Consider the following 24,828-nt stretch of genomic DNA (forward strand, 5'->3'; position numbering starts at 1 on the left):
AAAAGCTTGCATTTTGCTTTTGTTAATGTAATTAACTGCCATAAAAATGACTGACGTTTCTGTGCTGAATTTCTGCAAAATACTGTTCATGGCTTCTAAGCTCTTTTAAACAACCTAGTAAATTCTTTAAAATAACTTTAAACTCCCAGTAAGTGTTGTAAGTTTATGGAAAAGTACTGCTATCATATGTATTTTAGAGGCTTAATTTCCAGCAATAGGTACAAAATTAATTTCCCCTTTACAAAACTATGGTTTATTTAATCTCCAAATGTCCCTCTGAGACATAATATTAAGCATTTATACATTATATAAGTGTAGTGAAATAGGTTGCTGAGAGGGAGTTCACACACATTGCATCATAACCAGACTGCAACTTCTACAGCAGCACATGGGTCTTCCTGGAGTGTTCTCTGTAAGGCTCTGCATATGCCCAATTATCAATTATTTCTGTAAGAATTGAGGAGTTCTTGCAGGATTTGTTGCAAATGACATTTCCCATCTCCTCGCGCAGCAGCTTGCATACATTTGTCATCAGGCAAAAGCTTCGAGAAGACAACGTACCTTGTGTGTTTGTCCTAGTATTCATACTGAATAGGAAGAAATGCCAGGCCCCCAGGTATTTGCCCGGCGGGTTGTTGACGAGCAGAGACATGAGAAGTAAAATGGGGAGCAGACCCAGTGAACTTTCTTGCTTTGCCAGAATTTGAAGCTGTTGGAGCTGTGTACTGGGTGTGTCCAGGAGATCAGCTGGATTCAGAACCCAGTTGTTGGAGTTTGGGCTTGTAGCCTAACTATGAAAGGATCATTTTCAAGACTTAGAAGAGACGTTTTAGTTAATAGTGTAAGATTTTCACCAGTAATATATGCTCCAGCTCCTAGCAGAGCGAAGGCAATGCTGGTTTGCTACAAAGGTGTTATCCTCATCTTTGTGACAATATTGATTTAGCTCTTTGTGATTCCAAATGTACACAAAATAGCTTGTTACTGAAGACATACTTACACTCTGCATAGCCTGCAACTTAATGTGAATTCTTTAGGATTGTTCTAACATCCTGGGGTGCTGGGAGGGGGGCTCTGTGGGTGTGCACATCTTAATGCCATCAGGTGTGTGATATAGAAAAAATAATTGGTTATCTTCAAACAGAATGTCAGAGGGCAGGTTTAAAAATTTATTTTATTCCTTCCATTGCTTATAATTAGGAATTCTTATGGGAGACCTTTTCAGCTTGTCTGTCCGTGTAACCCTCCTGCCTCTTTGAAGAATTGCTGCTTCTCCCAGATAGGGGAATCTCTCCTCTCAAGAAAGGAAGAAAAAAACAATGGAAGGAGAATAGTATATTCTGAAAGAAGCAGGGTTTTACGTTATTCCCCAGTGTCTCATCATTCTCTGTCAAGTCGATGTTACACTGACTTTGCTGAGAGCACTTGAAGGGAATCCTTGTTTTCCAGGGGAATTAATATTGGATGTGTATTATTCCACTATCAGTAATTACTCATGCTACAGAAATTCATGTTTTGTGAATTTTGTGTGCCAGCCACAAGAGAAAAGGAATATTATTACCCTTTTAACCTGTGTCTGCATGCTGAAGAGACTGCATGCAAGTCAGCGCACTTCTTAACGTCAGCCAAATGTTAATCTGCACCAAACACTGGACCAATCTATGCTACGGCACGGCTAGGCATAGTTTACCAAATGGCAGCACTGTGTGCTGTTTAACTAACATTAACGTTTTGATCGGTAACTGGGTGATGAATTACCTTTGACTTTGCTGGTGACTTGTTCACTTGTTACACCTTTCATTGGGGCTATCGTGTTTGAAAGTTCTTCCCACCAACTACGTAATGGGTTTTCTGCTTGCAGCTCTTACTTTGCATCACTATTAATGCCATTAATTAAGGCTGTAGTTTCTGACCGTTATTGAGATAACAGTCTTTCAGTGATGAGAGTTCAAGAATACTTAAAGTGAAATGAGTCATTGGTGAACTTGTTCATCCAAGAAATCTTGTTATGCTGATGCAGAAACTTCTGTGAGTATGAAATGCACATTACTGATTTGTCCTCTAATTGAGTAACTATTCAGTATCTGTCAGGCACATCATTACTTCAGGATTTACTTTTGCAAATATCTTTAACTGCATTTTTATGACCCATTGTATTGTCTTGCTAGTAACTTTTTTGATAGGTGTGCAATCTATACATAAATAGGCTGACTTTACATGTTTTTACAAACTGCTTAGTTGTGTATTTGCACCAAATAGTGAAAAGGATCTGTTGGCTTGTTTTTACGTGCACTTCCATGGTGATAGTATCCTAGGTAGTTCTTTATCTTAAAATACTTTAAAACTGAGTTCCCCTCAATACTAAAATAAATCAGACCATTTTTTTATACCCAGAAATCTTTTTTATTTTTTCTGTGGGATTTTTTGTTTACATGTGTTTTTATTCAAAGCAGACTTTTTCAGTGCTAGTGAAAAAAGTATAAATTTAACAGCTTTCCAGGTTTAACAGAAGAGGCTAAAGATGAGTAGGAAATTAGTTTTGGCAGCATGCTGAGATGAATTGGTAAGTTGAATTTTGTTCCTTTTTTGTCTGGAACAGCTCCACTGCTGAGGCTGGAAGTAGGATGGCAGCTGTTTAGCATTTTGTTGTCTTCTAGAGAACTCACTGAGCAAGTGATGTTTTTCCAAGGAAGCCTGAATTTTTATAGTCAAGCCTGGCCTCAGACACAGATTTTTCATATTATCCTTAGTCTTATTGCTGTGATCCAAGTGGCCAGTTGCAGTTATTTTTACAGAAATCGTGTGGCTAACTTTTCAATCTACAAGGATAGTTGAGGAAACTATCATCTTACTTTACTGGTATTATACCAGTCCATGCGTGTGATGCACTGTCTTAAAGAGTTTACCAGAGATTTTAACACATGTACACAAAACATCTGTGGAGGATATCACACTATTTTCAGCAGTTCAACCAGAACTGCTACAGTGTTTTGATCCAACCCATTTTGCTTGGCTACTGAGCTTCTTCAGTCTCATGAAATAGGGTTTATTGGTTTTTTTGAGGCAATGCTGGTGGGAAGAGGGTGCTGCATTATAATAGAATTTCCTGTGGATGCATTTTGGAGAGCGATTATGAAATAATAGATGGTATCTTGTCAGAATGCTCTCAAGCAATGAAGTTGTTATAGGCTTGGAAACAAAACAAAACTTCTTTCTGGGTTTTCACAGGCAGTCGTCTTGCTTGGAATTCAGAGTTACAACTTAGTCCATTCTTTGGGACGGTTTTACATCTTGATAATTAAAATGCATTCATATAGTTTTAATTCTTTTTTTTTTTTTTTTCATAAGATGGATTTCTGGAAAAGTGATCTATCTTGAAATAACTACAGTTGTTTGGTTAATCCCCTAAAGCTTGTTTATGATACTGTTTGATTTTATGCTATAAGCCTAATATTTTTCCCCTTCCCTGGATTTGCAGATCATCCAACAATACTAAGGGTTGATGACAGGCAACGGCTTGCTAGAGAACGGAGAGAAGAACGAGAAAAACAGCTAGGTAAAACCTACTCGATTCATCATCGCTCTATCTGTCACATACTTCTTGCTTTTGTGAATATGAATGAAAAATGGGTTGATTTCTGAAATCATACAAGGAAGCTTCACTGATGTAAATGGAATTTTTAAGCTTTAGAATATTTTACCAAGTAAGATTAGGTTACTTAATATGTTGAGTACATCCTTTATTGCCATAAAATAGAATTGTAGAATACGTTGCCAATGTATGGTTTGAATTTTTCTGTCTAAACTTGTTTTTTTTTCAGGTCAAATAGGAGGTGTCAAATAGATGTGCTTGATATCTTATAAAATGTCACCCATGCATAAGCGTGTATGACACTATTGAAGTGAATAGTGAAGGTGAAGGTTACTTAACAAGCACAAGTGCTGGGCAGTGTACTGAGTATGGTGGTGAGAGAATTATAGAATTATGCAAAGCCACATTGATGGCTTTCTGAAAACTATTTATATGCTTGGCTGCGACAACTTTCTGTGGCAGTTGGGAGGGTGGGGAGCACAAGTATTTCCTCTTCCTTTTTTTTTTTTTTTCACACATTCACCCTGATTTGGATGCTACGTTGTTCTTACAGCTGGAGAAACAGAAGTTCTTTATTTCCATTTTCTAGCTTCTGTAAGTTTATAGAACTACATCATAACTCCAGCCAGAGTTATGCTGCTTTTTCAAACCTGGGGAGCCATGATTTATTGCCATCTAGGTCTTAATAGCATTAATATCCTTCCTTCTTTACAGCACCTTATATCATTGTACTAGACATGCGTGAATCATTATGGTTGTTTTGGAGGGGAAAAAGAAAGCTTTGGTTTTGGCTTGTTCAAGGGGATAACGTGACAGGATGTTTGCCAATCCCTAAAAAGCTGCTCCTGGAGTTGAGGTTGATGGTATACATAGGCTTAGTTTCTTCAGGTTCCAGAGCAAATGGAGGTTACTGGTCCATTTTAATTAATCTGTCATAGATGACACTTTCATGTCTTGAATTTATTATTTTTTCAGATTTGATCCTTGTGTAGTAACAATGCTTTACTCAAGTGCAGAGAGATGTTTTCCTTAAGTTTTCCTGAACTCGGATTTTTCTAGCTATTGATAAATGAATATCTGTTACTGGAAGGACATGACTTCTGTTGAGAATTGTGTCATTTTATGTGACATATTTTAAAAGCAACATCAAACAGTAGTTTTTTTTTTAAGTTGACGTGGAATCCTTCATGTGAGTTCTGCACATCCCCATGATGTATAAGTGTATTGTGTGTTCCTGCATGGAGAATTATTTTAAACTAACAAGAAAATTGAAACTTGTATTTTACTTTCATCTGTATATTTGTCTGCTAACATTATGATGTAGGAGCTGTCTCTTGAGATTTGTGTTCCAGTACAGCAAGGCAATGATTTTTACAATGGCATGCAAGCTTTGTTTTTTGTAGTGCAGAACCTAGATAATCAGTCACTCATGTCATGTGAACCATAGCAAAGAAATGCCTAAGCTGTCTATCTTAAACATCAAGTTGTATAACGTTGTTACATAAATGTGTCTCACTGAAAATTAGAGTTGAATTTTGTTAATACTGGGACATCATCCATGCAGTAAAGCAACTGAAGGAATTTATTTTTTTTATGGAATTAAGTTGGATTTAAACTTCATTCCTCTCCTTTTGCTAAACTTGACAGATCCCCTGAATCAAAGGCTTCTTTTTAAGCAGAAGTTGAAAATTTAAGTCATACCTCAGGTGAAATTATTTTCTGCTCCCCCCGAAAAGGCAGCATGCAATCCTGTAGGTATAGAGCTGGTAGTAATCTTTAACAATTTCATTTTGTACTTTAAGCAACTTGAACCGCAGGAGGTAGTGTTATCCATCTTTTCATGAAAATTAAGTTGTTTGGCCCTTCTGTTGAGATCATGTGGAGTACCAGTTCAATAATTATTGTGTTTATTGGTCAGTGTTCTGATGTTACAAGGTGTTACCTCTTTTTCCCCTGCTTTTGTTTATTCTCAAGCTTTAATTTTTTTGAAGTTCCACTGTACTGTGATAGATGTGGCTTTCACTGTGGTATGACGGGTCAGTATGTGCTCTGCAATCTTGAGGATTTGCTTACACCTGGCAGTGGCATTTTAGCAGTGTCACTCTATTTCCCACACTTGGGTGTGTCTACCCTTTAGCTTTTTAAATGAGAATTTAGCAAGTAGGAAAAATGAGTGATGTCATTTTTGTTGTCTGGATACATATAGCATATGTGTAGTGAGACTGTTGTTATCTGCTGTATCTTGAGGATCATGTTATGCTACCTAATTGAAAAGAGTAAAAAAACTTCTACAAAATTTCCCCTTTCATCCTAGTATATTCATATCTAGTTTTGGAAATTTCTTTAGAAAATGTGGAAGGCATAGAGGGACACATATGCCATTTTGGCTAATCTCACCCCATCAAGAAGGAAGGATTTTTTAGTTCCTTCACTGTAGGAAAGGCATTGCTTTTGAAATGCCATCCCAACACTTCTGAAAGATTAATTCTTTGGCTTTTTTCTATGCAACTCATGTTTTCCATGGCTAATAATTTGTGTTGGATATTGGTTTTTTAGCTTTACTCTTAGACTTGCCTTTTCACATGGGTGGAAATAAGGGAATTGCTTCCTAGCCTTGCTTCAAGTTTTTTATTCCCCTGACCATTTGGTAATGTGTGTATTACTTGTTGATACGTGCATTCAGACCCGTAAGGGATTATTAGGGTAGTCTTTACTTGATTCTATAAACAACGCTTCCAATGTGTCACTTGCTCTTTAGTAATCTTGTTTTCATTTTGTGCTGTCTCTGTTAGCACTCCTTCCCACAGTGCCTATGCATGAAGTTCACAGCAGTCCTTTAAAATATCAGTATCGGATCTCTCTGTGTGGGGCTAATCCTCTTGGGTCGTGCAGGATGGGAAACCCAAGAGAGGTGATGGTAGGTGAGGGTCATAGCTGTCAAATGGGGCTGTTTTTAGAGGACAGATGCTTCCCCTGGCTGCAGCTCAGCACTGTGGTTCCTTTGCCTGTGTTAGGCTGACTGGCTAAGTTTGACACTGGAGGCACACATCAGTACTGAGTTGTCTGTGGAGGCAAACATGGTAAATGGCCTGGTCAAACTGGAGAAGCTTAATAAAAGCTACTGCTTTTTCAGTAGGGGGGCTTCATCCTCAACTCTGGCATATTGGTTGTATCTGTACTGGCAAATAAAACAGGGCTGAAGAGCATTCCCTGGTGCTGAAACTCGATTGTTCTTGCTATGAAACTGTTACGATGGCTCCTAGCAGGGTTTTGGCTCCAACCAACTAGCTGTCATCTTGCTGATTCCCAGACAAGGTTTGGGAATTTGCAGGGGAGGCCCATGGTCTTTCCCTCATGTGTTGACTGAGTACTGTCACCATTTTGGAGGGTAGAAGTTCAGTAGTACAGCTGAAAGTTGTTCTGTGCCAGTTAGTCTCTGGCATGTTCCGTTTATTATTATAGACCTGGATCTCCATAACTGGAAAGAAAAATTAAAATGTGTTTTTCAACAGGGAATGTTACTGGGATTTTAAAATGGGTTTAATTCTGATAGCCTTAATGGCCTAGCAGAGAGGAAGAGCTGAGGATTTCTTGCCTTTACTTCACAGTATCTCAGTACCTGATTCTTGAGAAAACCATTTTAAGTCTTACATCTGTGCATGTTTTATCTACGCTAATCCTGTTTGAAGACTGACCTTTTTAAATCACAATTATGATCCTGACAAGGACACATGGCTCATTTAGTTTCTGGCATTGGGAACAAAAGATGATAATCCTGCCATCTGACTTAACTCTTTATTTAAGGAAATGTGTTATTAATCATAGTTTTTAGAATATGTCTGAGTTTCAGGTTGGCTAAATCCATTCAATTCTTAATAGTTACAATCCATAAGCATTAAAATATTATTTTAAAGATCACATTATGATACATATTCCTCTCCTGTTTGAAAGTGATCATTGACAAAATATGACATTAATGAAAACTACAAATGTTTTTCTGTCAGTGAATTCCTTCTAGCTTATTCCCTTCTCTGGCAGTTGGGAACAGAACTTTATCTGACACTTCCACAGTCAGAAGCCCCACAGAAACTGGGAATCAGTGATCCTAGTATATGAATCATTTTGGGATGTCCTCAGAGGAATTGAGTGCCAGAAGGCTTTATAAAACAAGAAAACAATTTTTAAGGAAGATTAGTTTAAAAATTTCTGTGCTGAAGGTCCCTCAGAGCATGGTTACCAGGGAAAGGTTGGCTTAGAGAATCTAACATTAACTTCATCTTTAATTACAGCTCTGAAGTTCACCTTCGCATTCATTCAGTCAGCCATTTCTGTGGAACTTCTCCATTTTTAGGTATGGTTAAAGCATCACTGATCCATTTTTCTGCTAATGCAGCAAGGAGGCAATCACAGTCTCAGACAGTGCGGAGCTGGCAGTGAGGAAAGGTGAAACAGCGGTCAGAGGAGAAAAGCTATTGCTGAGGTCAGTGCTTTAAAGTCAGAAAAGATAAAGGCTCGAAAGATTGACAGACTGTAGGATCTTTACTCAGGTGAGCTGTCTGTCTGTCCAAGGTGGATGCAAAAGGCAGACTGAGAAAGTGCAGTGCTAGACTGATTTGCTTTTATATAGACGGTAAACCAGAAGAAAAAAGGACTAAAGTGAAGAGACAGCAGAAGGAATGGCAAAGGAGGAGCTGCGGGGACATCCCTTGCTTCACATGGATAAACAGAAAACAGAGGCTTTGACACTTAATGCATGCTCCTCCTTCCCTCACAGCCTAAAACCCCTGCAAAGAATGGTTCTCTGTCTGTGTGCATGACTGGGGAAAGAAACTACAAAATGATTTCCACAAAAGAAACATGCATGGTTTGCAGCTAGCATCTCCCATGTTAAATTAGTTAATTCTAGTGTAAAATTGATTGGTTTCAAGTCTTATGTGTCTCTTAATATTGGAATATTTCTTTCTTGATTGACCTTGTTTTCTTTTGCTCTGTTACTCACCTTAGAGGTGTCAGAAATACAGCCTTAATTATGTTGCTTTGTAATCTAATCCAGCATTACTAGTTTGCAAACAAGCAGAACATATTAACAGCATATCTAGGGCTCAATTTCTGAATCTTGTTTTTATGCTCTAATTTGTGTCCTTGTATCACATGATTGTGTTCAAACCTATAGATCATACTAAGGAATAAGATAGAATAAAGATCAGGCTGAGTTTTCTTGGTATTTTCCAGCTTCAGTGTAAATGTTCCCTATGCCACTTAAGTTTTCAGCATGCAGGTACTATTTGAATGGCAGCCAAGCTTTCTTTGACTGATTCTTGCATGTTGTCAGACAATGTGTTATTACAAGGGAGAGAAGTATCATGAAGTTGCTAGGGCTCAGCCCCAAGAGAAAGCCTGTTCATTGAACCATACCCATACTGGAGCCCAGCATTGGCTCAGTTACAGGCCATAGCTCTAAGCTTAGCTTCTGGAGGAGCCGTCATAAAACTGGGTATTTTCCCCATCCACATCCTGCAAATCAGCTGCTCTTTGAAGTTGATCAGACCTTTTAGTGGTATCTTCCATTTCCTGCAGGCTCATCTGCTGACTCCTTCTATCAACAAGGCATTTGATGTATGCGTCTATATGAGAGACAGCTTGCTGTGCTTCTACAAGCACACCTATGAATTCAGGATAGGGCTTAATATCCCTAATTTTTACCTCTAGAGTAGGCTTTTTTTTAACCCTTGAGTGAACTTCAATTTTTACTTTAGAATACAATTTGTTAATTTCTGTCTGGGGTAGCAGAAAAAAAGTTTCTGCAAATTCATAAATAGGGACATGAGAGTGAAATAAAAAGATGTTACTTTAAACTTTTTATTTTTCCTGAAGATACTGTCATATACCTAAGGACACTAAATGATGTTACTGCATATACCTACCTTGTAGGTGGCAAAAACTGACCCCTTAAGTTCATGCAAAAATGTCAGTAGTTCGTATAGGAAGCAGTGAACACAGAGCAGATATTGTCGTTTGATTCTTTAATAAGAGAAAATGTAGGAGTTAATACTTAAAAATAAAATAATTAAAATGTAAAGGGAGGAAATATTATTTCCCTATCTGCAAAAAAGTTCAATTCATGAAAATAGATACTATACTTTTTCTCAGAAAACAGACGCATCCGAAATTGTGCTTTTATGTACAAATACTTGGTCCACCGTAAAATTAGTAGCTTCCTTATGTTAACAGATAGGTGTATATTTTCTGCTGCCTTTTGCCTGATGGACAGAGGTAGCTTATATATTTGTTTGAAATCAGATCTATTTCTTTTGTTAGAACTTATTTCAGGCTAACGTTTCCATTTGCCTTGGTTAATCTATCACTAATGTGTGTTTCCATTATTGGTCTGTCTTTCCTTATTACAAAAGTATGATTTTATCCTCCCTTCTCAGAGGAGCAGAAAGCTGAAGATTACTTCCCAGCAGTGAGAGTGTATGTGGAAGTTAACTCTCTTACATACCAAAACACAAGAATGTTTCCAGCCTTCTCTTCCTGAATTTACTCCTGAAAGTTCAAATATACTATTTTCATTACTTTTTCTAAACTACATGACAGACTGAAGCCTGTGGAAATCACCAAAAATAATGCCCCAAGAATGTCTAACCATTTACATTAATGACAAAGAACAATCAATCTCCATGTCTTTTACAGGCAAATTAATATTCCAACATCAGTTAAGAAAGTTGTTGGGTTTTTTGTTGTTTGCTTTTCTTAATTTCCCATATCCTTTGGGAAGTGCTTTATTTTCAGTAGAGAACCAGAGTCTTTTCATGCTGTGTTGCCATAGTAAGGAGATTCTGGGCACAAAAGATCCAGTTGATCTCAGGATCTGTGGAAGTCTTTTGGGTCACAGCACCGGCTTGTCGTGCTATGATCATTAGAGTATGTAAGTGACTTGAGTAAAAGCCAATGTGCTGCAGCTAGATGGACTTCCATGAGGTATGTGCTACCAAGCTCCTTAGGTACTCTTAGCTTTTTCAAAGGAAATGAATGTTTCAAAACTTCTGCAAAATGGTGTGACTGAATTCCAGTTTTGAACTACTACATTGTTTGGGTTACTTAGTGTGTTCAGGATCTATGTAACAGTGTGTGCATTGGTTTTTGGTGTTTTTTTTTTTTTTAAATTCATTTGTATAGCACCATTGTAACAGGATACTTAAGAGTCTAGAGCAGTTCTGGTGTGAAGGTGGGTCTAATTTAGATTGCAAACATATGATGTTGCATAAGGGAAGAATCTAGTTCCACTCTGGAATGGTTAGCTAGGCAAGGTAAAGCTTATAAAAAAGTTCAAATTATGCAAATTTTGCATGCAATAAATGAAAAGGACTCCAGATTTCCTTTTAAGAGGAGGATAGGGAATGATTCTGATTTTTTTTTTCATGATCCATTTCTGTGACATCTACAGATAGACAAATAAGAAAGACTGGAAATCAAGACTACTTGTTATGGTTTGTGCATGTTAGAATAAAATAGGTCCATAAGAATCATATACCTTTTTAAAGTTAAAGGATTATAAACTCTGCTTCTGTATGTATCTGTGCAATGCTGTCTGCAGAACTGAAACAAACCCTCTAAGCATTTATGTATCAGAAATGAAACATAACAGTAGACTTAAATAGGAAACAATTCTGAAGATGAAATCTAGCAGGAAAAGTTTCACAAGAAGTAATTACACAGAAAGAACAGAAGGGGAGAGTAAAACCATATTCTTCAGGAATGGCATTTAAGTTATAAACATGTTTCCTGAGGGTGGGGGTGCAATGTTTCCTGAGGGGGGGGTAGACATCTGGTTAATGTTTCCTTAGATCACTGTCAAATTCACCATTTAGCCCAGTCTCACTTCAGGAGAGCTCAGGCAGGCTGCCCTGCCCAGCAGTCCCGTTTCTGCCTGAGGCTTCCTCTGGTTTCAGAACACCCTAAACCCCAAAAGGCATGGAAGAAACCTGGTTTTAACCAAATTGTTTCTTTAATCCATCTGATCTCAGTCCCACGAGCAACATTGTCAGCATGGGGAGGAGGCATACAAACCCCGGGCTTAGAGGAGGGCAAATGCGGCTCCTCTTGGTGTCAGCCAGCACATTGGTTAAAATGGTCATGAAAGCTCACCAAAATGGGTAGAAGATCATAAAATTTTTAAATACGTGTGTTTTCAATAGGGAGATCTGAAGTGGTTCTATCCTGTAATAATAAGTGTTAACTTTCTCTGAAATTTTCATCAAAGGTTCAGGAGAAAGAAGGTGTTAACATGAAAAGTTTGCAGTACAGAATTCAGAGATTAATGATATGCTTTATTTTTTTCCCCTTTAAGTGTAAGCACTTTAGAAATGTCTTTTGCAAGGTTTCAGATGATATTAAAGATAATAAGTATTTTTTTTATTTTTTAAAAAAAGTAGTTGAAATTAACTGAGTTGCTGTTTTTGTAAAATGTTACTCTTATTTACTGAAGAAAACAAGATAAATGCACGCAGGGTGCAAATTAGTCTTGCATTTGGAACACCAATTTTGGCTCTATTTTGTTATGTCATAAGGTTAGATAAGAAGAAGGAGCCTGTGCAGGTTTTGGTTGGCCTGGAAACTGCTTTTTCTGCCATATTCTGCTATTTTCTGCCTTAATCTGCCGTTTATGTTTCTCCTTCAAGTCACTTTTATCATAGAAAAGTGTTTCTATAACACTTCTGCTGGCTCTTGCACTAGTATTTCACATTTGTAGGTGTCACTTCCTCACACCTATTGTTAGTAATTATCTAAGCAACTGTACCATTCCTTGTTGTTGTAATTGTTCTGGCTATGATAAGTTTTCTGCAAACATCTTGCTGAACTTTCACGCATCTTGCCCAGAAATTGTCTTATGGCTGCTTGTAGCTGCTGAACAAATGTCTCTCTGCTAGTTTGTATCCCACACTAGCACACTGTTTGCTTTTCTCAGAAAAGTTTTTGACATCTGAAGTGGTAGAGATCTGTTTCCTTAAGGGAGATGCTCTACATATGAACTGCTCTACTCAGAGTAGAGATTTTTCATGAGATTGCATGTGCAAGTACATAAGGTTTAGAGTACAGAGTTCTTCATTAAGTGAAGTGGGATTTGTTTGATTAGGTGGAAGAGTGCAGAAGAGCAGTTTGGGAAGGTGAGTCCTAGCATTATAGGAAGTTATTGCAATGCCTGCTCTGAACATCTAGAAGCATTCGGGGTTTTTGGGTTTTGGTATGTGATTGCGTGAAACAATACAAATATATTTGCTAACTGAAGGTTGGAGTTGCTTTTCTAGAATACATGATTATAACAATAGGCTCTCTTCTTTTTTTTTTTTTTTTTTTCCTACATTGAATTTAAAAAAACATTGTCTCAGACCTAGGTAGAGAACTTCCTTACGTTGCTGGCCTTGGAAACTGAAAGTCTTTTTGATGCTTTGTTGTCCTTGTTCCCTGTTGCTGCTGAGTTATCAATGAGCTCCTTCTGTGTATGGTTTTCTAATAAGGTTCTTGGTGATGGTTGTCTTGTGGCCATTGCGTACAACTCTTCCTGCAATCCCATCTGTCAGTTCATGCAGATCCAGAGGTATCCAATGTCTGAGATTTTTAAAAAGCAAGCAACAGGTTTTTTCTACAACAAAAATATTTCTGGGACCTGAAGCTTTCAAGACAGCAATGGGGAGAGGGTTCAGAGTATCATATAAATGGTCTCATGCTGGACTGCAGTTTGAGCCTGTGTTCCAGATAGTACCTTCATGAAAATTCAGACCCTGGTTGGGAGCGAACTGTTTCACATAGTGCTTCTTGATTTGTCTTTATTAGCACTTCTGAAACAAGTTGTTTGGAGCTGTGCAGCAGTGGATGTATAGGACAGATTAAAGTTCACCTTTAGACTGACTTCACTGATGAGTGGGTAACTTGTTTCCTTCTGGTCAGCTGTTGGTATGTCTAACAGTGCAAGTGCTAGAATTGTTATCCCAGCCACTCCTATCATAAGAGATCTGTATTGATCAGTAAAGGTATATAGTGGTGATAGTTTTATCTTTTTTTTATCTTTCTTTTACTGTAAAAGATTACAGTGAATTACCATGTTTTATGCAACAGAACTGTGTTCACATACACCCGACTTTAGGTGTTTTAAACTAACAAAAAAATCCTTTCTTCCACATAGAAACCATATGCTCAAATAATTTAACTATTTCTGGTGGCAATTCAAAGTAAGTAGATTGAGATGAAATTAAATTAATGTGACCAGGGTACATGATGTCTTAATACAAGAGAAGAAATTAGGATATTATGTGGGTCTTAAGAAAATGAGTTCAAAAGTTTGGTTATTCAAATTGTATTAAAAACTTCATCGCATATGGCATGTTAATACTTTTATTTCTGATTTTTCTCACAGCTGCAAGAGAATCCGTCTGGTTAGAAAGAGAAGAGAGAGCCCGGCAACATTATGAAAAACACCTAGAGGAACGCAGAAAGAAGCTAGAAGAGCAGAGATTAAAGGAAGAGAGAAGACGAGCTGCCGTAGAGGAAAAGCGAAGGCAGAGAATAGAGGAAGATAAGGTAAGAATAAATGTCATGAAAACACTTTTCAGCTTGCTTTTACCATAAGATATATGATATACTATCAAACTTTTTCTTTCTGATGGAAAGAATGCAACAAAAGTCATGGTCAGTATGAGCGAGCATGTGGAAGAGGATTTTAAGCCTTACTTGCACAGATACTAGTTCTTAAAGAGCCCTTTATGAATCAAATGCAGTTAAGTTGAGCATGTCCGAGTTACAGTGTATAGCACTGCACAAACTCCTGCAGAAAAGTACAGACTGGGTTGGTTTTGTATGGTTATCTGTTAATTCCTGGCCATTCAGTATAGGGGTAGCTAAACATTAGTTGCCCTAACAAAACCTTGAAGAGAGTGAGTGTATAGTGAAATATGCTCTTGGAAGATTTGTCTCGGTTAATCTGGGAACTATGTGCAGTGTGATCCTACGTAAGTCAGCTCATTCTTTTTGTTTGTTTCGTATCTCTCCCACTGTTCTGGTATTTAGTAGGTGGGAGCTACAAGGTGGGAAGTAGCCCTAGTTTGTGTTTGTGTAGTGGCTGCCATAACAGGGCCACTGTTTTTTCTCTGCAGGTCTCAAACAGATCTTATCTTTTCAGAATTACAGTTAATATTTTAATTTATGCCTTAATTGCTGCTTAATCCTATTCTAGTGTGTGTTGTAGTAGGCAGCACATAAGTTTGAACACAACTCCAAGATGCTTGCTAGTTTTTGTCCGTGTGGAGGGTAGCAGGGTTTGGTGAGAAGATTAAGTTAAAAACGCAATAGTATCCAAATGTATTATCCTGTTGTACTTAAGGAACGACATGAAGCTGTTGTACGTCGCACGATTGAAAGAAGCCAGAAGCCAAAACAAAAGCAGAACAGGTGGTCCTGGGGAGGAGCACTACATAACCGCATTAATAACACAGGTAAAGAGGGAGGCTTGGTTTGCTAGCCAGTTTCCCTGCCCTGCCAGTTAACTGGAATTTCTTTTGCTTCTGCTAAAGGGAAGGATGTTCTGGTGTATGCTGGTTTAAATTATTTGCTCTTGGTTTTAATATTGCTAGCAATGGCATGTTTCTGACATTCTTGTGTAGCAAAAAGGTAACAAGGAGAAATCTGAACAAAAGTTAAAACTTGTTTCAGGAGTTGACTAATTCTGTGACTCTATCTTGCTACAGCTTCTTGCTTCTGCTGCCTTGCTCTTGTTTGTGTGTGTGGGTGTGCTTGTGCTGTGTCAATCTTGTGATAGGAGCTACAGTGTGCAAATGCTAAATATCATGGCTCAAAAAATAGGTCTGCTGGAAATGACCAAATACAGAGATTAAAACAGAGACAAGGAAGAAAAATTGTTCTTTGTAATAAGCTGTCTGTACCTTGTGCAGATATTTTGGGAGGTAGAAGTCCCTTTTTTTCCCTAGAAAAGCTTAAAGGAGGGCAAATTAAATGGATTTTAGCAATATGCTTTTTTTCCCCTATTATCTTCTGTAACTTACTCTCCCAATCATTAATGTGTATTGCCCTGTTAAATATGACTCAAACCCAAAAAAGAGACCTTGTCCTTTGTTTCTTTCACCAGAAAGTGGTACTTGGAGTTCTTCTCTTCCTACTCTAACATATACATTTCAATGTGTCCAACCTTTCATCAAGGAGAAAAAGAAAAAAGTTGAGAAAAGAATGCTCTGAAATCTTTGTCATATATAAGTTCAATAAACAGTTATTTTTCATAAAAGGTTACTTTTTTGCTTAACTCTGTATAACTTAATTGATTTTTTTTTTTTTTTTTTTTACTGTGAAAAATCATTGTCTTGCATTCTGTCCCTAGGTTATTTTTTTGAATCATCATTCACCTTTCTCGATTTAGCAGGCCTGGAGCACCACTTCAGATCTCTGGGTGGTGCTAGAAAACCTGGTACATAATTGCTGTGGTTTGCTGATTCCTTTACCCATAGCTAGTTCTCAGGAAACGAGATCATCAGTAACTAAACCACCCTCATGTAGTTGCAATGCATGCTTAACATCATGCTGATAGATTAGAACTGTTGTTAGTACCAGATTTTTTCATTATTATTTATTTTTAATATGCAGAGTTACTGCTGGCTGACTCTAAAGATTTGGCACAATTCACTGGGATGAAGCCTAATAGTCTGTCTACTGGAATTCAGGGAGAACCATTTGAATATTTAGGTCTTTTCTAAATCCATTTTGGCATATTATATATACACTGGATTTACAATTATTTTGCACATGAGCACAGACATATAACCAGATGCATTGGCTGATGTGTTGCTTGTGGATATTTTAATTCTTTTTTTAGAGCAAAGAAACCAGCAATATTCTAGGCAATGAATTGCATTTGGCCTATTCTATATTTATAGGATGCATATTGCCAACACTTACACACAAATCCTCATTCTGAATTTTATTCATTCAAATAATGTTCATAGACACAAGAGAAATTTTGGCATGCCAAACAGAAGAGGTGATTTTTCATATTGTCATTTGTCATCTTCAGAAAGCTGTTTTATGTAGTACATCCTTTATGCCAAATGTAGAAACTTTGGCTGTACTGATACACTATACATTTTCTCAGCTATGGATTAGGTGTAAGAGATCAGAATCCCCATCCCATTCCCACAAGTATTGTTCTGGCAAAGATCTGTCACATGTGAAGCCTGAGTATCCCGACCCTGGTACGGGCTTGCACACATCACTCTTCAATATATGCCATAGATCAATGTGAGGTAATCTTGCAAGCCTACAGAGGTGGTGTTCTTAGCTATAACATCTAGATTTCTCCTTTTAAAACCCATTTCTGAGTTTTATCTCCCTTTCAGTACCTAGTTTGCTGGTTCTATACCCTCACTGAGTCATTCTAACATTAGACAAAGTGATCCAATAATCACACAGGGTAGGGGAGAATCTTTCTTTGCCCCAACCAGTTACAGTGAATCCTATATAGTTCATAGATCTTGAGAAAGTAAAGGCATTTTTCAGGCACTGTATTTCTATGAAAATTTTTGTACACAGTGAGTATACTTTAATGCACTAGGTATGATACATTTAATGCAATGCTGATACACTTGTCAAATAATTACAGATAATATTTCAGCAACCTTCTTGTTGTGTCGTAAGTTTGTGTCTGCTTTCAAATTAGTATGCGGGCATATTTTTGCACACACAGAATATCAATCAGCAGAGCATTTAAGCATATGCTCAAGCCTCATTCCATATCAGAATCCCTATGTTGTTGAATGCTTTGCTGAGGTTTGGTACATGATAAAATGTAAGCAAAAGTGGAATTGACTCTCCCAACATCTTCTGAACATCAGATTTCCAAACCGAAGTTTGCAGTGGAGGACACGTAGTTGATGCGTGTAGCTCTTTTTGAGAGAGAGAACAGAAAGCATATAGCTGGCCTGTTCAGCTCATTTCTCTTCTTCTGCCGTTGATAGCGACTTCTGTGTGACACACAACTGCACAAAGTGTGTGTGATCTATATTCTTGAAATAACCATCACCCCCTCAGTAGGGTGCAGATGCTGACTCTGCAGCAGTTGCACAGGCAAATGATGCAATACTGCTCTAAAAGGTACAGAACTTAAAAGCAAAATAAAAACCTTTATTATTACATTCAAAGCATGGGCATTACAAGCCATTCTCTTGCCTTTCCCAGAGACTCATTTCATTATCTGCTAAGCTGTGTGCTGTTTTGGCTTGATTAACTACAACTTCATACACAGCAGGTAGAAAATGGTGGGAAGTTTAGCACATATACACAACCATGGGATTTTTTAACTAAATCTTTTATCTCCTTCTGTGTTTACCCTTGCTTCCCTTGTGCATCAGACTTCCCTTAATCTTTCAGCATTGTATTGTCATGATATTGACCTTCTGCCTAGTAACAGCGCCCTGTCAAATGTCACCTTTTATTCAGGTGCTAAGAGGTTTTTTTATTAATAACCTCACATTTCCAAACATGTTGGTCCTTCCCTGAAGCTTTCAATTGGAAGTCATAGAATCACAGGATGGTTTGGGTTGGAAGGGACCTTAATGAACATCTAGTTCCAACCCCCCTGCCAGGGGCAGGGCCCCCTTCCCCCAGCCCAGGTTGCTCCCAGCCCCGTCCAGCCTGGCCTTGAACCCTTCCAGGGAGGGGGCAGCCACAGCTGCTCTGCACAAGAGAGAAGATTTCTCATGCTTCTCCTGAACAAGGTTTTTCTGAGAACATTGAAAGGAACGAGGAAGTATCATCTTGTCTGCTAGTATCCTTTTTAGATCCTCAATTAAGTCCTTGGATTGCAACCTGAATGAATGACAATCAATTAACAGAATATTTTACATTTGAAACTTAAATGGTTTTGTGCCGAGTCTTTGAGTCACCTGTACAATGTCTGCTGAGAAGTCCATTCTATTTTGAAAGTTCTTGTGGTAGAGCAGGAGTGACCTAGTCATGTTTTCCTCCTCCCACTAGTGAGCTAGGAACTTGCACTACTGCATGTGGGCTGTCAATTAGCATTATCTCCATTTATTTTAGATCCAGACAGGCGATCTGTTTCAACAATGAACCTTTCGAAACATGTTGATCCAGTCATTAACAAGCGGCTCTCCTCCTCATCTGCAACATTACTAAATTCTCCAGACAGAGGTACAGTTTCAAAGAGAAAAAAAAATGCAAGAAAGAATGTTCTATATCGATGTATTACTTTGCACATAAAACAAGGTTCTGAAGTCATTTTCTGTACTTCATCTAAGTGGGAGTGAAAAGGCTTCAAATGTGAAAAGTAAATGGTTGAACATTTTTTCCTGTGAGAATAAATACATATTTCTTGTTTTTTAAAACGAGAACTTTACCTAAACAATCCTACTTTAGCAAATGATAAAAGCAGTGCTTCTGTCAGGTTTTTAGTAAATGAGGTACAACTATTGAAAGAATACATCGCTACATAGTGCATGCAGTCATGTGTGACCTTTTATTTGCATTATGCCATTTTGTCATTATTTTGTTTTCCTTTCTTCCTTGGTAGTAGTTCTTGATTATCTAAGAACATGATGCATGAAGCTTTCAAGCAGTTATTTTATCCCCATTTCCAATTATTTTTACTGAAGAGGTATGGGTGTTTTTCATATGGTCTGTTTATTGACTTCTGTGTCCAGTTACTTTTCAAAGATTGCTTTATTTCAGTGTATGTTTCTGAAGTTTACAAGTCTGCACAAATGATAAGCCATCAAGCTCTTAAAAAAATTAACAAAGCTGAATTGTTGCCTCTGCTCTGAGGATTTATGACATTAAAGCATTGAACTTAAAGAAGTTTTATAAAATAATGTCTCTTGTATAACTTGTGCAAAGAGCTTTACAGGAAAGTACTTGATAGGGATTTTTTGTGTCCTCTACTGAGAATGAGAAGTTCTGTCCCATTTCAGTCCAGATAAATGCATGTTTTAAAAAATTTTCAGAATGGAATTTTGGTTGTGTTACAAAACTGGTTGGTATATGTCATTATTTGTGTGTCGCAACTTAAGTGCCATGTTTTATGTGCGTGTTTGTGCATGTGTATCTGGTTGATTTGATGAGCCATGTTAATCCTAGCAGGCTAACCTAGTTGTAGAGTCCAGTAACTTGTGAAAAATACAGCATTATATTAGGAAATAATTTATTCTAAAACTCCAATATTTTTTTACTTCTGAATGTTGAAATTTGGTCACTTGTAATTTTATTAACTTATGAGGCATATATATATGTATTTTTACAGATGGTTGCTGTTCTTTGCAGGGGATGCTTCTTAGAGGAAGGATCTTGCTGCGGGGATTGGGATGGTGGATAGCAGCAGGCATTAAATATGAAGGATAGTCTCCCATGGACTGCAGCTCATTGTGTTACAGTTTCTGCCACCCATTTCAAATTCAGGAAAAGTTAGACTGAATAGTAGGCAGTCTAGCAGTGGGGAAAGGGAAGGAATATGGAAGTGATGGCCATATGTCAAAACCTTCAAATGTTGAGGCATTCTTTGCTTGGCATTTTCATTAAAGAGACTTCTTCAGAATTTATGTCTTTTGCAGTCTTGAAGACAGAAAGCAAATCCAAACACTATAAATGCCTTCTTTCTTCTGCAAAGTCATGTACCTGAACCTAGCTGAGCACGTACCTGGAGAAGTGGCACTGGTCTCCCCAGTGGCCTCAACATCTTAAGGCAGATGCTTAAAGGAAGGCTCTACCTGTCTGCTCCCCATTTCACCTTCTAGAGGGCACCCAGTCACACTGTCTGTAATGCATACTCCTACCTGCAAAACAGGGAGCTGGAGATGAGTGAGGATGATAAGCTTACCTTAAGTGGCTTATAGCTGTCATCAAGAACATGTCTTCTGTTAAGCAGCACCTTTTTACCATTTGAACGACAGGATTTTTTTTTTTTTTTTGGCCCAGCAAAAGACAAGCTTTCACTAATTGACTAATTCCTTTTCAAATATAGTATTGCTATATAGCTCATTATCAAATTTTACTATGGGAAAACTAGAACAGGCTTCTCAGCATGCTTTTATGTTAGAGGTCTGAGCAGTTGAAACTGTGACAAAACATGAACACACATATTCAAGTAGAGAAAGCTGCTGTTGACTAATAAATTTTGATAATTGTGCTCTCTAAGGAAAGCTTAGCAAGTGGATAATACTTTAGATGAGGTATGTGTTACATACTTTCTTAGTTTTGAAAATCAAAACTTGCACCATAGTTGTGTTCCTTCTCCTCTTCTCTGCAGTGCTTTTTCTTTCAAACAGGTGATGGTCTTGATCACTGCATCACCTTTGTCTGACACCTTTATAGAAGAAATTCAGGGACTCCAGTATGGTTTCTTGTTGAAAGAGAATCTAAGCACAGAGTTCTTTCCCATCTACTCCTCACCATGTTTGTGGCTCTGTATGAGCAAATACCACTGTTATCAGTGAGTCTCCTTCGTGGTGCTCATGAGGAGACCTGTTAAATCCCTGCCTCCCATCTGGTCCTAGAACTAATCAGATGCTGCTGTTTGCTTACTTGAAATTTATTCTGCTGCTGCTAAGACAACTTTCTAGTGTTCAGTTTGTATATCCTGATGCGGATGATTGTAATCAATTCACTGTTGCCAGCTGACTGGGACTTTGTGTGCTTTTCAGTTACAAGTTAGGCTATAAAGATCTTTAATATGTTTAAACCAACCTGCTTGTAGCTGGGGTAGGGGCACTTGCCTGCATGAGCAACCCTATCATGAATGTGCTTCTTGTGTGGAAACGGAGCAAACAGCCCTAAGAGTGATAGCGTAACACATCATGAGAACAAAAAAATATCATTTCCCCTTGCTGTCAGATGGTTTGAAGAAGTAAATCTTGAAAACCTCAAGCTATGGCATTAAAAACAAAAAGAGCAAGAAAAAAACCCCTGACCTCATGGTCTTAAAGTCAATCTTATTATTTTGGGATGCTCTTTGGTTTGCGTTCAGTTTGCTTCAGTGTGAATTGGACACCAAAGTTAAGTCGTTCGATGCATTTTGGTGTTAATACTCTTGTACTTGGAATTCGGTGCACAAAAGTTTATTTGGTTCTTTTAGGTTAATGGTGATGCTAATGACTGTTAGAATATGTATTGAAAGTGTCAAATATGATGCTTTCAGGGTGCTGAGCGTTTAGAAGAATGAGTATGTGATGACCTTGATCCAGAAAGCCAAGGTGTATTTAAATGAACTCTGATCTAAACCCATTTTAGAAATTGAGGGAGTCTTTACTCCAAGCTCCCAGGTAAAACTCTTTTGGCACCTCTGAATCAGGCTCATTGCTTATATGGAGAAGAAAGTTTTTGTTGGTCTCTCTTAGCTCACTGTTGGTGTGTATCAGCTAGCTTGCTCCCAAACACTGCCTCAGTGCTGTTGGTTGGATGCTGTGGGCACACGATTGCTCCCAGTAGATGATACAGATAGAAGCTCCCCTGTGTTAGGGGCAAAGAGAAACGAAAATTAAACCATACTCCCCTTTAGGGCAAGTGACATGGGATAGGCGAGACATGAGAATTTAGTGTTCTAAGTCATCAGTCTCTTAGCTGTCCTCTTGAGGCTGCTTCATCTCTGGGACCTCACGTATAAGTTCTAGATCTGGGCCACAGGGCTGTATTACAGTGTGGCATTTACTTACCAGCTGTTTACAGCTGTACAGATGAACACCAAGAAGTTGATAGTATACATAGTACTGATTTAGCGGCCTACGATTTCAGGGATTGCTTTCTGAAGTTGTATGATCTTTGTGTTAAGCTACGTCAGAAGAGTTTCTGCAGGCTCATCAATACTCATGCCTGTGAGCTCCGCCTGGTAAAGCCTGAGACCACAAAAAAGAATCTGTTGTCCTGCAACAGTAGCTTTAAACAGTGATCCTGCTGAGAGCATGGTGCCTGGAGAAGAAAGGAAGCAAAGATTTTACCACTATTGCATCCAGTTTAATGGTAGTTCTGTGATTTTGTTCTTCATTGTTAAATTGCAAGCTTAATGATAACGTGCGTGCTGTAATGGAAGTCTCTGTAGGGTATTTTGTGTCTCTGTATAATCTGTACCAAAGCAGAATAGAACCATTAATCACAAAGAGCTCTGGCAGTAGTACATTGTGTAAGGACGCTTATCCAGAGAGCCTGCTGTGTTTGAGAGTCCTATATTTCTATAGTAATGCTTCTTATTGAGTTAGCAGAATTTAGGGGAGCAATTTGAGAAGTGAAAAACAGCATTGAGGGTGGATTAGGTAATTATGTTTTCATAGGATGAGATTGAGATCAGCCCCTCTTTTCATGGGGCTCAGTGTGCAGTAGATTAAAGACATATTCAGACTTTATGGCTATTAGAAGTGATGGATCTCTACCTTTAAAAATGCAAATTAATCTCAAGATTATTACAGCCAGTCACTTCAATGAATGTTTTAGAGACTAAGCCTCATAAATTCAAACTGCAGTTTTGTTGCCGTAAACACCAAACGAAGACCAATGAATGCTGAGATGTAAGAAGACCTGATTTGACTTGCAACATCAAGATTATTGCTATGATCTGAGCTTATTATAATGAACTACTATGGGAACTAGTTGAATGTTTTGGTTTGTGATGCTCATTATAATACAATTTGTTGCATCAGAGTATCAAACTTCTACTTCAATTTCAAAAGTCATTTATAGGGCTCTTTTGTTTACGACTTCACTGTAATCAATGTTTAAATAATATTTAAAAAAAAACTGAAGAAATTTTACAAGGCAAAAGGAATATATTGACAAGCTAAATTTGCATGAAGCAGTATTGTGAAAAGCAAGGCAAGGGAGTGATTGCGGGCAGGTCAGTGTGCGGTGTGTTTTCAGAACAGACTAACAGTGTGAAAAGTTGGCTTTTGTTACTGTTCTAAATTGAAAATTATCATTAGTGGGATTTTTTTGATAGAGAATTAATGATCAAATGTACTTACTGTATTCTGTGGCTTCATGTATTACTGAGACAACTGGAACTGCTGAGCTTGGTATCTGCAGTTGAGGTGCACTGTATCCTTTTGCGATGCTTTGATGAAACCTCTTTCTCTGACACAATTCTCTGCATAGTAGTAAGCAACCTTTTTTTTTTTCTAGTTAGGCTGGCAGACTTTCAAGGTGTTTTACTAATTGGTCTTTTTTGTAACTAGAAGATTATATACCTTATGTGTAGAAAGATATTTGGACACAAACATCTCTGTCAAAGTCTGTATTCAGGAGTGGCAACTGCTCTCCTAGTACAGAAGTTATGCTGTCATTCCTAATAGGGAATGTGGGATATGTGCAAAGTATCAGTATTAATTTGATAACAGTTTGCCACAATGCCACAGTCAGTAACGCAAATCAAATGTGTGGCCTGAAGTAAAAGCACAGCTGCATTGTCCAGAGACCTAGTGTGTATATATATTTATATATGTGTTCCTATAGGAATTCCTCTACTAAAATAGAGTAAGAATAAAATGCAAAACATTGTATGCTTTTGATCACTAAAGGACAGTTTCAAGATTTTCATGGTGTGCAACAGTGAGGAGATAATACTCATAGTTCTGCAACATGTAATTATTTGTAAAGTGTTTGATCTAACATCTTGCTTGTATGATGCACGTTCAGCTCGCCGTCTGCAGCTCAGTCCGTGGGAGAGCAGCATCGTTAGCAGGCTCCTGATGCCCACTCACTCATTCCTGGCCCGAAGTAAAAGCACAGCTGCATTGTCTGGAGATGCAGGTAAACCTATAAGAACAGAGGCTTCATATCTCAGCCACTTATTTTTCCAGATTCCTGCTGATGTGGGATGTTGTAAAGTTACTGACCAAACTATGAGTGTACAGTAGCATCCCAGAATGAGCTTGAATGTCCATAATTACGTTGTGTGACAGCATGAAAGCTTGTTTGTACAGTTGTTTGCTATGCCTCTTTCTCATTCTCCCACCACCTTCTCCTTAATTTCTTTTGCCTCTTCATCAGTGCAGTAAATCAATAGAACACGCGCAGGGCAACAATGTCACACTGTCTGTGGCTTTTTAAGGAAATGCTCCCCAGGTTGTAAAGAGCTGATTCAGCACACCCACTGCTAAGGCTTTGAGCTGCTTGCTGCAAATAATAGTTTCACTCTCTACCAGGGCACTTCCCACGTGGGACAAGTTAGACTTGTAGAAAGATAG

General features: G+C 38.1%; 1 protein-coding gene across 8 annotated transcripts in view; it reads left to right on the forward strand.

The window, feature by feature from the left end:
* MAP7 (microtubule associated protein 7) overlaps positions 1–24,828 on the forward strand; it is a 116,718-nt gene that overhangs the window by 67,673 nt on the left and 24,217 nt on the right. For 6 of the 8 annotated variants that reach the window (XM_032983117.2, XM_032983120.2, XM_032983118.2 and 3 more), the window contains 6 exons: positions 3,479–3,556; positions 14,007–14,170; positions 14,970–15,081; positions 15,978–16,064; positions 18,689–18,799; positions 24,278–24,391. In XM_032983117.2, coding sequence (XP_032839008.2) covers positions 3,479–3,556; positions 14,007–14,170; positions 14,970–15,081; positions 15,978–16,064; positions 18,689–18,799; positions 24,278–24,391 — 666 coding nt within the window. The remainder of the gene's footprint in view (positions 1–3,478; positions 3,557–14,006; positions 14,171–14,969; positions 15,082–15,977; positions 16,065–18,688; positions 18,800–24,277; positions 24,392–24,828) is intronic. The other 2 variants (XM_032983121.2, XM_032983122.2) reach the window with 1 other exon arrangement.

This window comes from Tyto alba, unplaced genomic scaffold, assembly GCF_018691265.1.
Source record: "Tyto alba isolate M040663 unplaced genomic scaffold, T.alba_DEE_v4.0 Super-Scaffold_22, whole genome shotgun sequence".
Classification (NCBI taxonomy): Eukaryota; Metazoa; Chordata; class Aves; order Strigiformes; family Tytonidae; genus Tyto; species Tyto alba.